The sequence below is a fragment of the Rhinolophus hipposideros genome (genome assembly GCF_964194185.1).
Source record: "Rhinolophus hipposideros genome assembly, chromosome: 21".
Lineage (NCBI taxonomy): Eukaryota > Metazoa > Chordata > Mammalia > Chiroptera > Rhinolophidae > Rhinolophus > Rhinolophus hipposideros.
Window position 1 is genome coordinate 17,710,979 of NC_138067.1, and position 17,463 is coordinate 17,728,441.

The window sequence follows — 17,463 nt, forward strand, 5'->3', positions numbered from 1 at the left end:
GCATGCTGGCCTTTCAGCTGGTGGGCTGCTGTAACTGGGTTTGAGACAGCAAAGCCAGAGGTCTGGGAGCTGGAAGGTTGTATGTGTAGTTATTGCAAGGACAAGTGAACTGGCTGCCACTGTATGACACAAGTGTCCAGAGCCTCCAGGGAGGCAGGAGGAACTGATCCAGGGGGCAAAGGATCAGACTAATGACTCCAAATATATACAAACTGTCATCGACACCTAAAGAAAGTGTTCGAAGCAGAGAGCACAAGGGCTTTTCATCTCAGGTCTATAGGGAGGAAGATGGAAGGGTTTTAGGTAGGGGAGTTATGAAGTCATTCCAATCTGTATTTTTGGAGCACCCCCTACCCTGTGGGGATGGGTTGGAGGAAGCAGGATAGGGATTGGGAGGCTATTAAGGCTGGGGAGAAGAAAACCATGAGACGCAGCGTCTAGGGGGCTGAAGGAGGAGGGGTTCAGGGTGCTGTCCATCTCTGGCTGGGTCACTGTTTGGCGGGGAGCAAGTATTTGGGTATGGTCAGTCTGGAAGCAGAGTATATACAGGTGTGAACACATGTCCGGGTGAAATGAGTCCATGGCTCAAGAGAGTCATGCTTGAAGTATGGACAGGAAGCTAAGGCTCAGCTGCCGGCGAAGTCGGTGAAGTCAGAAGGCCCTAGGCAGAGCCCCATAGCCACCAGAGGAAGAGCCCTAAGACATGGAAGAGGAACAACCAGAGGGACCTAAAGAGGCAGGAGGGTGCAGCCCCCTGAGGGGTGTCAGCCAGGTAAGGCAAAAAGAGGACTGAAAAATGTCCTCCAGCCCGAGCCTCAGGAAGGCTCAGGATTGGCTATGGAAGCCCAGCAGTGCCCACGTGTCTGTGGGGCCTCAATGGATGTGTGGTGGTCTGGAGGACAAGTCCTGCGTCTGTCTCCCTAGGGTCCTTAGGCAGTTGGCTGTGAAGCGAGTAAGGAGGCTGTGTAGAACTCCCGGTGTGAGCTGTACGGGGTTCCCCTGGGAGTGGGGCCCAGGACAAAGGTCACATTAGAGCTCCCGGGGCAGCATCCCGTATTGAGTACTGAGTACCTCGGAGGCCCGAGTACCTCCGTGCAGGGTCAGGGAGTGTCACTCCAGTTGGCGAAGGTGGCTGGGCCCAGGTCACAGCCCTCGTGGGCCCGGCCGCCAAGTGCACGCAGAGATCTGGACGGCACACAAGGATGTCTCAGCGCGGCCCGCCACATCGCTGGGGCCGAAAGGAGGCTCTGCCAGGCCTGCCGCCGAACGCGGAGCAGGAGGCCCTGTCCCGAGGCGACGCGCGCTGTCCCGATCCGGCGGCGGGTGACGTGGTGGGGGCGGGGCCTGAGCAGGCGCGGGGAGAGTGGCTGCGGCAAGACCCGGCATCCTGGCAGCGCCTGACCCCCGCGAGGTAACGGGCCTCGGGCGTGCGCGTGGGGTTAGCGGGCAGGGCCGCGTTCTGTGGGCCGAACTCTCCACACGGCCCCCGCCCGCGCCGCCGCGTGCGGGATGTGGGCCCGGGAAAGGGCGCGGGGTGGACCAGCCGGGCACACGAGACGCTACAGCTGAGAGCGTCCCAAAGCATGACGTGTAATGGGGACCTCAAGCGGAAGGGTGACTCCTGGAGTGGGGGAGCCTCTGAGTGTAAGACTGAGCGTGTGAGAAAGGCTCCGTGTGTGTGTGTGTGTGTGTGTGTGTAAGAGACAGAGAGAGCCACCCTGGACTAGAAGACTGTGAAACTGAGTCTGAGAGTGACTGTGAGTGTGTAAGACCCTGAGTGTGAACTAGATGCTGTTCGTAGGAAGGAGAATCGGTGTGAGGGTGACTGAGTGGTTGAGACCCCGAGTGTGAGCGTGACTCCATGGGTGAGAGAGAGACTGTGACTGTGAGAGAGACTGTGAGGTATTTAAGTGTGAGTCTAATGGTAAGAGGACCTGTGCTGTCTGTGAGACTCAGAGAAATATTGGGGTGCAAGACTTTGAGGATGGGAAGGCAGGACCAGAGCTTCTTGGGGATGATGTGGGACTGCCTAGTGTTGGGCTTGGAGTGCTGGCCTATTGGAGCTAGTGAAGGGGTGCTCCTGTTATTAGGGCTTTTTCTAGTGTTTCCACATCCTGTCGTCTTGTTTGATCATCTCATGTCATAAATGGAAGGAGATGTTTGTGAAACTCTGAGAATTCTTCACTAAGCACTAAGCAAACAGTCTGGGAACCACGCTATGTAATGGTCAGTATAAGTAGGAATCAATGTTTAATTTAACAGATGTTTTTGAGTACCTGTTGTGTGCACTGGGCTGTTTTTGCTTGGTAACACAGTTAAAATATTTGGTCTCTGCCCTGGATGGGGCGGGGAAGGGGGAGAGTACTGCTAGCAACTACTGTGTTTCCCCAAAAATGAGACCTAGCTGGACAATCAGCTCTAATGTGTCTTTTGGAGCAAAAATTAATATAAGACCCGGTATTATTTTACTATACAGACCGGGTATAATATAATATAATATAATATAATATAATATAATATAATATAATATAATATAATATATAATACCGGGTCCTATATTAATTTTTGCTCCAAAAGATGCATTAGAGCTGATTGTCTGGCTAGGTCTTATTTTGGGGGAAATACGGTAGCAGAGATGGAATCTTGCGCCCGCCAGTAGCAGACTGCTGAGCCATCTGGGGCTTATCTCTGAAAGTGGCTCCCTGATTTGAAGATCTGGGAGGAGCAGACTTTTGAAAGCCTGTGAGTGCTTTCTGAGATCATTTTCACATCTGCTTGCTGTGACGCTTAGGAAACTGCCCAGACTGCCCACATTGCTCAGGGCCCGTGGTGTGCTGATGCCTAAACTTCCTGACTTTGGTCTCATATTGTCATTCATGTTCTTAAATTTGATTTTCATTTCTTGATAAATATTTGAAAAACCACAAGTGTGTTTTTTTCCTGTCTTCCTCCTTCCCCGTTTGGCTGTGGACATATTTTTTTACTGCAGACCAAAAATAAATACCACTGGATATGACTGCCCTCCCTGGCACTTCTTGATACAGGAAATTTCCCGATCTCTGTCGTCTGTGCTTTCTGCTACAGCCTCTCCAGGATGTGGATATGTTTCTATGAAAGTGGTGCGAACGGTGTTGTGGCGACCTGGGACTCAGGAAGTAGCATCTGTCTAGACATGAAAGTTTGAGATGACCGGCTCGTGCTCTGACACATGTTTGGGCTGGTTGCTTCAGTTACACCCCTGCTGTGGGTGTGATGGAACTTCTCACTAATCAGTGCTGACTCTGCTGGGCATGCAAAACTTAGATTTTTTTTCTTCACAAAGTGAAATGTTGTCCTGCTGCTTACTAGATTCGTTTTTTGATAAGTTGCCTCTTAATCTTTGTTGCAGAGATTAAATGGCCAAAACAGACAAGTGGAATTAGGCCTTGCTGTGGAGACTTCATTTTCTACTCAGTCCCTGGCCATTTATGATGAGGTGGCTAATGAAACTGTGATGTTTGCATATTTCCTCCCCGGTGAGTATTACTTCTCTTTTCTCTGTTAGCCTTTTTGGATCTTTGTAAAGAGTTTTAGTTATTTGTGTACCATATGAACATGATACTAGTAAAAGGACTGTTTATTATATAAATAAAGTATTTATTACATCATATCTCTTTCTAAATAGTAATTGTGGTGGTTTATAATGAAAGATGCAGTGAGGTTGTTAAAAAGAAATAGAAATCCAAAGTTATTGAAAAGACTAGATAGCAAATAACTCTGAAAAGTGAGGGTATTTATTCAGAGATTGGGAGCTGAATTTGATCTTGAGTTTTCTAGTATCTCACATAAAAAGACAGACGTAATGAGTCACATAATTTTTGTTATTTGATTCATGTACAATAAATATATATATTTTAAACTTTAAGCATTAAAAAAAATCAATGCATATTCATTGTGGAAAATTTATAAGACACAGAAAAGTGTAAAAAAGAAAAAGTTCTCTGTGTTTTCACCACAGTTAAGATTTTGGAGTATTTCTCAACAGAATTTTTTTTTTCCATAGTCATCAATTATAAGAGTTTTTAGCTGCAGCTTGTAAAATCGTCTTTGTAATTGAACTTTGAAACCTTCTCCCCCCCCAAATTACATGTAATAGTTTCATTGTTAAATTTTCATAAGGAAATTTTAGTGGTCTTCTGAATTCCTTTAATATTTGCTGCAGGAGCTTGGAAAATAGGATGAAAACCTGTTAGAAAGCTGCATTGTGTTCTTACAAGCAGGGTTTAATACTAATTTTTTAAGACAGGACTTTATAGGGTACTGACTGATTTAATGGAAATTTTCTTCAACAGTGATTTCAAAGACTGTGTGTTAGAGAAAGACAGACTGAAAGACTGGTAACTGTGTGTGATCTTCACATATCATTTCTTTTATCAATTTAATAATAGCTAATTGAATGATGGCCAATTCAAAGAGAGTACTCTGGTAGAATTTTGTTGCATCCTTCCTCCCCACAAATATCAGGCTACCTAGCTAGAGATAGTAGGCTAATTATGAACTCTTTGTATCAGTGATTTTCATCCCATTGTTATAGAAGGTCTGCAAATCTACTCTGTGGGAAGAGTATAAAGAATGCATCTCACACAGAATCCACTGCTTTTTTTTGAGAATGTGTGTAGGTACTGTTGTGACTAATTAAAGGCAAATGAATTAAAAACCATTATTATAGTCATAGTAGCTTTTTGTAACTTTTTCTCCTTTATCACCTGTTACCTAAAGAACAAATACTGTGACAAAATGATGGAAACCACTGTCTCAGACTGGCTTCTCTCTCTCTTTTTTTTTGATCACTTTTTTTTTTTTCAGTAAAATTTATTTTAATTCACAAATTTCTATTGGCCATACTCACATTATTTGGCCAATCTTTTCACAAACATAGGCATTCCTGTTTTCTTTTTTTTTTTTTAAATTAAAGTTTATTGGGGTGACAATTGTTAGTAAAGTTACATAGATTTCAGGTGTACAATTCTGTATTACATCATTTATGAATCCCATTGTGTGTTCACCACCCAGAGTCAGTTCACCTTCCATCACCATATATTTGATCCCCCTTACCCTCATCTCCCACCCTCCTTCCCCCTTACCCTCTGGTAACCACTAAACTATTGTCTGTGTCTGTGAGTTTTTGTTTCTCATTTGTTTGTCTTGTTCTTTTGTTGTTTTTGGTTTATATACCACATATCAGTGAAATCATATGTTTCTCTGCTTTTTTCATCTGACTTATTTCGCTTAGCGTTTTAATGTCAAGATCCATCCATGTTGTCACAAATGGTCCTATTTCATCTTTTCTTACTGCCGAGTAGTATTCCATTGTGTATATATACCACAACTTCTTTATCCATTCATCTACCAAAGGACATTTTGGTTGTTTCCATGTCTTGGCCACAGTAAACAAAGCTGCAATGAACATTGGAGTACACTTGTCTTTATGTGTAAATGTTTTCAGATTTTTTGGGTAGATATCCAGGAGAGAGATTGCTGGTCATGTGGTAATTCTATTTGTAATTTTTTGAGGATCCTCCACACTGCCATCCATAACGGCTGTACCAGTCTGCATTCCCACCAACAGTGTAGGAGGGTTCCTTTTTCTCCACAGCCTCTCCAATACTTGTTACTATTTGTCTTGTTGGTGAAAGCTATTCTGACTGGGGTGAGGTGATATCTCATTGTGGTTTTTATTTGCATTTCTCTGATGCTTAGTGATGTTGAGCATTTTTCATATGTCTATTTGCCATTTGTATGTCCTCTTTGGAGAAATGTCTTTTGGAGAAATGTCAGGTCCTCTGCCCATTTTTTAATTGGGTTGTTTGTTTTGTTGTTGTTGAGTTTCATAAGTTCCTTGTATATTTTGGATATTAGACCCTTATTGGAGGCACTATTTGCAAAAATCTTCCCTCATTCAGTTGGTTTCCTCTTTATTTTGTCAATGGTTTCTTTTGCTGTGAAGAAGCTTTCAAGTTTGATAATGATCACTTTTGTGAAGCCTTTTCTGCTGTCGGTTTAGGGAGCAGGTGGCTCAAAGTGTTAGACTTTCATAGGGTTTATTGTGTATTTTCTGTTCTAGGTATTTTCTATCCGTATATATTTTTTCAACGATCATGGACTGAGTACAGATTCTGTCCTTGGCCTTGTACGGGGAACTGCTAAAACAGACAAGGAGCCCACAAACTTGTTGGGACAGACTGAAGGTAAGTAAGTGCAACAGAGTGAGGTGGCTGCTAAGGCAGAAGTATGTATTAGAAACCTTAGTGGCACAAGGAAAGAAAGATGGCAGCCAAGAATTTGGGAGAGGGGTGTTAGAAGCATAGGGCTCAGCATGAGCAAAGGTGTGTTTTTCTGATAGTCTCCAGGGTTTAGGAAACTGCAAGTAATTCATTGTGACTGGACAGTGGGTGGGACTCTATTCAGCAAGGGACCTAGCTGCTAAGAAGGTTGGAATTGGTCCTAAAGGCCTCAGGCAGCACCTGAGGGAGGGTTCCTAACCTGAGCTCTGATACTGACAGTAGATAGTAGGGCTGATACTGTCTTGTGAAACTTGAGGAGCCAAAGCCTTTTTTTCTCCTGTTGGAAGTCTGCCTTCCACCCCTGACCTGCTCCCTTCTCCTGCTTGGAGGTACGTCTTATTGCAGGTGCCAATTTTCTTTTCTCAGAATTCACACATTTCCTTAGACAAGAACTATGTTAGGGAATTCCATTTTCAGGTCTTCTAGATCCTTGCTGATTTTATGTCTGTCTACTTGTTCTGCTGGTGACTGAGAGAGACGTGTTGAAATCCCCAACTGTAATTGTGGATTTGTCTATTTCTCCTTTCAGATATATCAGTTTTTGCTTCATGTATTTGAAGCTATATTGTTGGAGGAAATATACATTTAGAATTGTCTTTTGGTGAATTGACCTCTTTATCGTTAGGTAATGTCTCTCTTTATCCCTAGCAATATTTCTTATTCTGAAGTCTATTTTGTCTCGTGTTAATATAGCCAGTCCATCTTTCTTTTGATAAGTGTTTACACGATTTATTTTTTCCCATTCTTGATCTATAACTTATTTATTTTTATCTTTAAAGTGGGTTTCTTGTAGACTGAATTTTGGGTTTTACATTTTTAGGTAATCTGTCAATGTCTGTCTTTTAATTGGTATATTTAGACCATTTACATTTCATGTTATTATTGATATGGTTGGATTAAAATCTGCCCTCTTGCCAGTTGTTTTCTGTTTTCTATTTGTGCCATATGTTCTTTGATTGTTTTTTCTGCCTGCTTTGGATTGAGTATGTTTTATGGTGTTTTATCTCCACTGTTGGCTTACTATTTATACCTCTTCTTTTATTTTTTTTAGTGATTGCCCTCGTTTTACAATGTACATCTTTAATCACAGTCCGCTTTAAGTAATAACACATCATTTTACATGTAATAACCTTACAACAATATAACTCCCAATTCTTCCTTTCTATCTTTGTGCTATTGTTGTCATACATTTTACTTTTATAAATGCTATAAATCCACAATGCATTGCTGCTATTTTTTCTTTAGGCAATCAATTATATTCTAAAGCAATTAAAAGTAAGCAGAACACTCCCATATTTTAAAAAATATTTACCTCAGACCATTTGATATTGTCCTACAACTCTTGGAGGCTCTATTCTGTTTTTATTTTTTTACTTTTTCCCATTTTGATTCTTACAGTTTTCATTTCTCTGCTAAAATTCCATATCTATTCCTGCCTGCTGCCCAACTTTCCCATTAGAATGTTTAATACATAACCTAAAAATAAAAGGCCAATACGAGAGGCAACAAGCATTTGAGACCCAAAAGAATAGCCCTGATTCAGGTGGAGACCCAGATAGTGTTACAATTCGGAGGTGATGACAAGGGGTATTTGTAAGAAAGGGAAGAACAATAAGTGCTTAAATAGAAGAAAGGAATTTCTGTGAGTGTTAATAAGCTAAGGAAGGAATTTCTATTGGTGTAGATAAGCTAACATAGTGGTGCTAATTCTAAAGAAGATCTTTAAATTTCATCTGCTTTCCTGTTATCTTTGCAAACAATTGTTTGGAATACAATGCTGCTTTAGGCCCAGTCCAAAGGTTTTTTTGCCCAGTTTTAACATTCCCAAGGTTTGAGGGGTAAGACTTGGAAGGCACTTCCTCTGGGATGGCAGCTCCTACTCCATGTTAAAGTGGATCCATTTATATCATTTTTCACATAATCATAGTTATTTTAAATTCCCTGTCTGCTAATTTAAATATCTGGGCCATCTGAAGTTTGTCCTATTGATTACTTTGCCTATTGATAGTGGGTAGCTTTTCATGCTTTTTTGTGTTGCTTGTGATTTGTTATTGATTGCCAGATGTATATGGAACAGTAGAGACTGAGGTACATAGCATTTATTCTGGAAAAAGTGTACACCTCTTCTTTTGCTAGGCTGTTAGTGTGGGAATTCGAGTCAGTTAGGAGGTGATTAGTGTTGTTATGGTTACCTTAGGCTTACCAAGGGCTTCAAATTCCTTTGGCATTTCTTTGCAGCTTAGGGTTAGTTTGCTGGAAGGACAGTATTTCCTCAGTGTTTATGCTCCTTCCTCAGCTTCTTTCTGCACCTATGCCACAAGGCATATTCTACCACAATAGTCTTGTTGCTGCGAACTTGCTAACCTGGTGGTGGGGAGCAGAGCGGTTCTCTACTGTCTTGGTTCAGCCTTAGTCTTAGGCAGGCCATTTCCCTGGGTCTGAGGGTGTGTGAATCTTTCTGGATGAGGGTCTGAGGGTGTGTGGATCTTTCTGGATGATCCTACCCCTCCCCCAGACTTAAAGGGTGGTTTTATTTTTCTTTCACCCTGTCCCAGCTGCCCTGGGAGTGACCCGCGTTTGCTGCCCTTTCCCCAGGGGGTTAAGATTTTTTATTCTTTAGAGAGGCGACCAGGTAGACCTTTGCATTTTTCCCAGAGTAGTGACTGCTTTCTCTAGGCTAGCGGTACTGAGAGGCTTTCTCCAGTCTCCTGCCTTCTGTTTCTTCTGAGCGTTCACTGAGGTCCGTGGAGAAAAACCTTTGAGTGTCCGTGGCACTTGCGAACCCACACTTGACCTTTAGTAATTCATTAAAAACTGTACCTGACTTCTTCTTTTCTTCCTTGATTTTGGTCCCATCATTCTCCCTCTGCCATAGATGAGCCAGAAATTGTATCTCTCCAGGAAGTGCCTGTTTTCCCTTAAATTTCAGTCCTATTGGTTGTCCTGTAATCTCAGTTCCCTGATGGCTTTAAGAAAAGTTATTGATTGGTAGATTATCTGACTTTTTCATGTTATCGGAGTAGGAGTAATGCTTTCCCCGCTTTCTATGTCCTAAATGGAAGTTTGAAGTTGACGCAATTGCCATTTTATATGAGATTTTATTTTCCAGCTAAAGAAGCTTATGTCTCTTTTTCCCTTCTCTGTGATGCTGTGATTAAACATATGTATTTGGTCTTGTCCACTGTTTCTGGCATACAGCCCCTGTAATTTCCTATATAAGAGCCATGGGTTATTTTTTTTGTTATAAATTTAGTTTTGCCCCTGAAATAGCTCCAGAGCAATAACGATGAAATGGATGTCTTTTGTTATTTATATTATAATACAAACCCCTTTCAACACACCCAAGTTTATGTTAATCTGATGATTTTTAGAAAGCATCTATATCCTCTAAGGATGGGAGTTAATTGCCAACCTTGTGATCTTTCAGACCAGTCTCGACCTTTGGGGAGGGGAGAGGAGCTGAAGGTTAAATCAACCACCAGTGATCAACGATTCAATCCGTCATGCCTTTGTGATGAAGCCTCCATAGAAATTACAAAAGAGTGGGGTTAGGAGAGCATCCCGGTTGGTGAATATGTGGGAGAGAGGTGCCCCCAGAGAGAGCATGGAAACTCCATACCCCTTCTCACGTACTTTGCCTTAAGCATCTCTTCCTTCTGGCTTTTCCGGGTTTATATCCTTTTATAATAAACTGGTAATCTAGTAAGTTTTCCTGAATTCTGGGAGCTGATCTAACAAATTAATTGAAGCCAAGGAGGACAGTGGGAACCTCTGATTTATAGCCAGTCAGTCAGAAGCACTGGTAACAGCCTGGACTTGCGCTTAGCATCTGAAGTGGGGGGCGGGGGCGGTTTGGTAGGGCTGAGCCCTTACCCTGTGGGACCTGATGCTGTCTCAAGATGGATAGTGTCACAGACAATAGTTTAGTGGTTACCAGAGGGTAAGGGGGTGGGGGGTGGGAGATGAGGGTAAGGGGGATCAAATATATGGTGATGGAAGGAGAACTGACTCTGGGTGGTGAACACACAATGGGATTTATAGATGATGTAATACAGAATTGTACACCTGAAATCTATGTAAATTTACTAACAATTGTCACCCCAATAAATCTAATTAATTAAAAAAAAAATAATAAAAAAGATGGATAGTGTCAGATTGAGTTAAATTGTGGGACACTCAGCTGGTGTCGTAGAATTGCCTGATGTGTAGAAAACCCACATATCTGCTGTCAGAAGTCCAAAAAAAAAAAATACCTGGTGCTTCCCTCTCTCACCCCCACCTCACCCTCCAGTTAGGTCTGATGGAATAGGTGGGTAGGGGGAGGCCGGAGTGGTCACAGGGGCCAGTTTTTCTGCTTGCCTCTGTGTTCAGTTGGGTAAAAAAGGACAGCCTAGGGTCTCTTTGCACCCGACAGACATGTGGAAACAAATAATTTTCCATGTGCCTACGTAATGAAACCTGGTTGGCCTGGTGCCAGGAGTGAAAGGAAAAATGGTGCCACCTTAAAGCCAGGCCTCATCTAAACAGAGGTAGGTTGGCTCAACTCTGGGAGTGAAGGAAAGCGTACTAGTGCCCCAGAGGAGCTTTTACACTTGTGTTCAGGTCTAGACTCTAGGAAGGGACCGGGACAGGTAAGGTAGGAGTTGTGGGTGGGGCTTGTGGAGATTGGTGTTTTCCCTGAAAACTACTGTTGAGTGGCCGTGGTTCCTTTGCTCTGAGCTCAGTGAGGCAAAGTTCTGGCACATCCATCCACCTTTGTTGAATCGATGAGAGGCTTCTGGGAAGACGATGTACTAAGCCCATTCTTATCCATGGAAGTTATCTCTGTGACCTTAAAGGACTAACTCCTGTTAGTTGTCATTTGAGCCCTACGCCCAATCTGGGAATCAAATGGCCCACCAGATTCCTTTCTCCAGAGATGAGTTAGGAGTAGGGGATCTGAATATTTGACTCCTGGGGCACAGGAATGAGGGAGGATGAAGGCCATGCTGAGTGGTAGGTCATGAAAGTACTTGTCTTCCTTTGACAGATTCTGGGTCTTTCGTAGGTAGGAATCCAAGTTCTTTGTGGTTTCTGGACTGACCCAACTCTGATTCAAAGATAGGAGAGAGAGAGAGAGAGAGAGAGAGAGAGAGAGAGAGAGAGAGAGAGAGAGAGAGAGAATGTGTATGCACATCCATCTCTTTACAGGATGTCTTCCAATGCTAGTGTGGAGAAGAGAAGCCTTATAGCTTTGACTGGGTGTCAAGACGCCTGGGTCCTGTTCTGGGAGAATCTTTTTGCAACCCCAGATGGTAGTGAGGGGCATGTCAAGGAGGAAAGCAAATAAGCCAATAACAGATGAGCCCCACATTAGGGTGCCCTCTGGATGTTCTTTCTCTTTCTGGTCTTATGCTATTCCTCTCTCCTGGGCACTTTGGAAGAAGAAAGGTGTTGAATGGGCAAGCAGCAATGTAGGAAGGAAAGTGGGTGTTGTGGACACAGCAACATGTGGGTGTGATTTTCCTGAAGTTCCTGGGCTTGGTCCCGTCTCTGCAATAGCAATCTGCCCTCGTCTTAGCCTCTTCCTAGCCCTTCCCACGACCTGCTCACGGGCTTTGCCGGCCCGAGAGTAGCTGCAGACCTCTCTGCACGTGGCTGCACACTGCAGAAGTCCCCGTTTATGTCTGAATGGAGATGAGTGGGCACGATTACCTGGGTATGGACAGTGAGAAGGCTGTCTGCCTGGCTAGGGCTGTGAACCGGTGCTGGGACTCTGGTCTTCTCTGCAGGATAGGTTTGCAGGTTTTAAGATGCTAATCATAGAGCAAAAATTACATCTCAGGGAGAATCCATGCTATGGGTAAAACTAATGCCAGCCTGCCTTGAGCATCAAGCCAGATACGTCTTGGAAGTCGCCATCATCTCGTGCCTGAGCTCTCCTGGTGTCTTTCTTGGGAGCAGTAGAGGTTTGCTTACCTCCATTTCCCTGATCCTGTGGTGAATTCTGAGCCAGGCTCAGAGTATTTAAGGTCTGTGTGTGAGGCCTGTTCTTTCTGCACGGAAGGAGGGCAGGGAAAGCTGCCTGTCTCGCGGGTCTAAAGCAGAGCCTCACCAGCTCCTGCCCTCGACTGACATACTTATATTCTTTGCCAGGCCGGAGGAAACACCGGTGTGAAGGAACCGTTTGCCATGGAAGCCAAGGAGATGGAGAGAGCTACGCCCACATATCATTTCATTCCTGAGGCTGGCCAGCCCGGGGAGGTTGATGGCAGTGTGTCCCCTCACAGGACCACAGAATCTATGCAGCTGAAGAAGGAGATCTCCCTGCTGAATGGAGTCAGCCTGGTGGTGGGCAACATGATCGGGTCAGGAATCTTCGTTTCCCCCAAGGGCGTGCTGGTGTACACGGCCTCCTATGGGTTGTCACTGGTCATCTGGGTCATTGGCGGACTTTTCTCTGTCGTGGGTGCCCTTTGCTATGCGGAACTGGGGACCACCATCACCAAGTCTGGGGCCAGCTATGCCTATATTCTAGAGGCCTTCGGGGGCTTCATTGCCTTCATCCGTCTGTGGGCCTCCCTGCTCATCGTTGAGCCCACCAGTCAGGCTATCATTGCCATCACCTTCGCCAACTACATCATCCAGCCCTCCTTCCCCACGTGCGATCCCCCGTACGTGGCCTGCCGTCTCATCGCTGCTGCTTGCATATGTAAGTCTGGGGGCTCAGTGGAGGGCGTAGGAGTGGGGGTGTGCATTACTTTAATAATGCTAATGCTACCTTACATAAATGAACAGCATCTTTGCTGTTTTGGAGGGAAGAGAGGTATCACACCTTTTGAAGAAGTACTTTAACCAGTCATTCATTCGGTCCTGAGAGAAGGAAGGGTAAAAGATAGGGGCGGGAGAAGTGGGAATCTGTAGCTTTTGGTGCCTCACGTTCCTTCCACTCTTGACTGTCCCTGAGTTCTGTTCTCCAGTGTATGTGACAGGTTGGTGCCTGTCTTATATTTGTCTTGTCAGGTGTTCTGATTGGAGTCAACATCGCTAGTTGTAACTTAACCCAGAAAAAAACCCTAAGTGCTTAGGCCTTTATTCTGCTACTCAAAAAAAAAGAAAAAAAGAAAAAAAGTTATTTTGCCTCCTAGCCTTTTATCTTAAACCAGTTTAAAGGTGTCAGTGAGGAAATTGGCTTCTCCAGATTGTGGGGGTCCCAAGGCATTATTCGCCAGGCTCACAGGCCCAAGGGCCACTCCTTCCCGCCACTGCCATGCTCTGTAGCCAGTTCTGAGCAGCCGGCACCACACCAAAACGGCTTTTTCCCTGTGGTGTTTTAGATTTCTTTACACTGACTTTGTAAACAAGATCTGCCTAGGGCCAGCGAGAGGAAAGTGGGTGGCTTCTACCCCATATTCAGGTTTCTGAGAACAGAACCTAAGAGGTCTCAGTGGATCCCTCTTTATTTTGTTTTCTTCTCTCACTAGGTGGTAAGGAGCGAGTCTGTGTGAAGTCCCTGAAAGGGAGAGAAGATTGCTGTGAACTTACCGAGTGTAGAGCTAGTGTTTTAGCTGAGAAGTCCCCTGTTTCTTAGCACTGTGTTGCCGGAGGCACTTAATTATACCCTGTTCTTTCCATATCTCTGCTTGCAAAATCCTTGGCAGTATATGTAGTTTATCTACAGTGTTAAAAATAGACTGAGAGCGCCATGGAGTTAGCAGCAAAGGATTATCCAGTACATTGTGCCTCCGAACTGGAAGGAATTTCTTCAAGACAAATGTCCAAGCAACCCCTCCCACAGGTACTCCTGACAGAGCGAAGGGGGCTGCTTAGCTGTGTATCTGGTAGTGTTTGGCCTGGGGTCTCTGGCCTGACTGAGTTCTCCAAAAAAGGGAATCATTTTCTGATTATAAAACATGCTTAGTAAGGAGAAAATAAACAGCCTTATATCACCTTTAATCTACCACCAAGAGACGAGCACTTTTAATAGTTCAATCGTGTCTTCATTTTTTTCTTTTGTAGAATTGGCATCATACTTTGTATATAACTTCATAGTCTGCTTTTTAAACTTAGTGTATCATGGGTTTTTTCCCCCTTTTTGTAGAATGTTCTTCAAAAGAAACATTTTTTAAAAATAGTGTCTCTTTTTTTAAATTAAAAAGTAATACATAGACTTGACAATTTGAAAAATGCAAAACGATAGAGAAAAGAAAATTAAGGTCACCCATGGTTTTACCTTCCAGAGAACTATTGTTCTATTTAGGTAAAATACCTTCCAGCATTTTTTTCTGTGCATATGTATCATTTAAAAAAAGTACTCTGGAGATTATACTCTTTGTGGTTTGTATACTGCTTTTTAAAAAATTTGATATTTAATCCCTTTCATCAAATATCCTTAGAAAACATGGTTTGGGGACACATAAGTAGTTCCCGACAGTGTGGTACAGTGTTTAAGGCCACAGGCTCCCATGCCAGACTGGGTTTGATTTCGGCTTTCCCACTGAGGAGCTGCTGACCTTGGAGGAGCTAGTTGACTATTGCCTCGGTTTTCTCACGTGTAAAATGGGATTATTGGCTGTACCTGTCTGAAGAGATTGTTGTGAGGGATAAATGAATTGATACATGTATAGCACGTCTCTGCTGGGCGTATAGTGAGTGCTGTATAACACTGTAAATAATGCTGCTGTGGGGGTCGTTGTGTGTAAATCAGTTTCACAGTTTCTGCATATTGTCTTAGGATAGAATTAATTAAGAGAAATCCCTGTGTCTAAAGAAATAAACTATTTTAAGGTTTTTCACGTGTTACCCAGTTGCTTTCTGGAAGGTTTTGTAGGTTGGTACTCTTTTTCTGAGCACCCGAGTGCCTGTGCATTGGTGAATTCCAAGAGTAACCAAGTCAAAGGGCACCTCCGTCTATAATTTTTCATATACAGAAGATTTTTCTTAAACGTTTTTTCCTTTATGATTTTTCTCATTGTTTTTGTGTCTAGGAAGCCCACCCCCACACCAGGAACTCATCTTTTGATTGGAGGACAGATCTCACCTCTTAGAAATCCTAACTCATGGTATTTCATAGCTTCTTTCATTCAAATGTACTTATACCCAGATTTCTCAGGCTCTGAATTCCTGCAAGGCCCCTGTCCCAGAGGCCCAGGCTTTTCCATAATGCATGCCTGACGCCAGGAGCTTGTCCGAGGTGGGACCAAATCATAAAACCATGTCCCATCCTAACCGACTAGGCTTTAGGGTTCAGCTTATTTCTCTTCTTGGAACTTATGATGTAGAATCAGGCTGATGGTTCATCCAGCAAAACTGTGCTGTGCTGGAGGGAGTCTCCTTGGGTAGAGATGTCAGTGAGAGCAGCCTGGGCTTGAGAGACACAAACTGGAAGAAAGCAATTAGGTAATAATTAGGGGCGAACCAAAGGTCGGCACTGAATCCAGGGGCTTGGGTAGGATAGGAGAATCAAATTAGTCTTGAAACTCAGACATAAGCGGGGGCAGGTTGTTGTTTGGGAGATTACCTAAAGAAGTTATAACCATGACAGGCTATACAATTAATGTTCCATTCTAGAGGAAAGGGCCCAGGCGGTCTCCATAGTACCAACTCCAGGGCAGAGCTGCAAGCTGGTGGCCCATGGGCCAGACTTGGCCCAACAGATATATTTGTTGGGCCTACACAGTGTTCTAAATAACCTTGAATTACTTGCCAACATTTGAAAATGAGGACTTGCCCTTTCTCTTGAAAAGTCAACATTTCTGGCAGCTTCGGACCCAAATTCCTGCCTGACACAGCTGCATGTGCGTAGTGGTGGCTCCCTTTAAATGGAGTGTATAGTTTCCAGTCCGTTATAGTCCTCTGCTCCCTCCTGTTTTACACCCAAACATTCTTGCCGTTGCTCATTTGTATTACCTTCTTGGCCCCTGAAGGCCTTGCTGTTTCAGATGCTGGCTTTCCAGCAGCCCTCCCGCACCCCAATCCTAGGTTACACTTGGCAGGGAGATCCAAACAGCTTGTTTTGGATTTTAGGCTGTCTCAGCTACACGTTATCCTAGAGCAGTGGTTCTCAGCTGGAGTTAAGTTGGTCTGGCAAGGTCTGGAGTCATTTTTGGTTGTCACAACTGCTGGGAGGGGGCACTCCTGGCCCCCTCCCATGGGGGTAGAAGGCAGAGGCCAGGGGTGCGCTGAACATCCTGTAATGCACAGGACAGCCCCGCACGACAAAGACTTCCCTGGCTCAAAATGTCAGAGTGTTGAAGTTGAGCAACTGTCCTAAAGGTGCATTCTGCTCATACTGTGCTCTGGGGCTTGGACTCTCCTGATGATCGGGCCTCAGGCTACGGGCTGAACTCCGTCTGCTTAGGGGCCCTTCCTCACCGATGGGACTGTAGAGGGAAAGGGCAGTTCTCAAGGCCCATAGTCTCCCCTCTCTAGCCAGGTGCCCAGCGCTGTAACAGTACTCGATGTGATTGTAGAAGTGTATGCTTCTGGCTTAGGTATTGTCAGTCCATTTATCTTTGTGGGACCCTATTGGTTATGTAGCCTCACGTACATCATTGGTGAGTATTTGTTGTGAAGGTTTCAACATGGAAGTCAGTTCAGCACGGACAGGAGGCATCAAAGCAGAGGCCTGCTCACAGCTGAGACTCCAGTGCCCCTGAGGGTTTGTTTGGCAAGGCCAACAGTGAGGAGGAGGAAGAAAAAGAGGAGGAAGGGGAAGAATACTGCCAAGGGTGAGACTGGGGTGATGAAACACTGTGGAGCCTGAACAGCTTTCTGTTGTTTCCTGGTGTATTGAACTGTGGCCTGCGCAGGGTTCTGGGTAGGAAGTCCTCTTCCCTCTTCCCTGTTTTGGTTAGTCATTGATATGGATAGATGGCTTTCCTGTTCTGATAATGACAAGCCAAAGGAGGACTTTTCCCCCTTTTTTTTAAAATTAGTTTCAAGTGTACAGAACAATGTAATAGACATGAACACCCCTCACAAAGTGATAATTCCTCTCCCCTGGGAGGACTGTTTCTTGACCATAGTTGCTCAAAAACCCTAGAGTCTAACTCTATATGTATTTTGAGAATCTTGATGCTAAGATTAAATGTGTATATTTGTGTAATTAACAATAAGGAAGATTTTTAAAAAGGCATGTACATTACATATCCATACACAT

General features: G+C 44.1%; 1 protein-coding gene across 8 annotated transcripts in view; it reads left to right on the top strand.

Moving 5' to 3' along the window:
• Positions 1–1,194: 1,194 nt before the first annotated feature.
• The window catches only part of SLC7A6 (solute carrier family 7 member 6), a 32,139-nt gene continuing 15,870 nt past the window's right edge, over positions 1,195–17,463 (top strand). Inside the window, exons 1-4 of one of the 8 annotated variants that reach the window (XM_081032679.1) lie at positions 1,195–1,411; positions 3,389–3,515; positions 6,104–6,227; positions 12,459–13,014. In XM_081032679.1, coding sequence (XP_080888805.1) covers positions 12,495–13,014 — 520 coding nt within the window. In that variant the 5' untranslated portion in view covers positions 1,195–1,411; positions 3,389–3,515; positions 6,104–6,227; positions 12,459–12,494. Of the gene's footprint in view, positions 2,227–3,388; positions 3,516–6,103; positions 6,228–12,458; positions 13,015–13,993; positions 14,101–17,463 lie in introns of those variants that run through there. The other 7 variants (XM_081032684.1, XM_081032680.1, XM_081032681.1 and 4 more) reach the window with 7 other exon arrangements.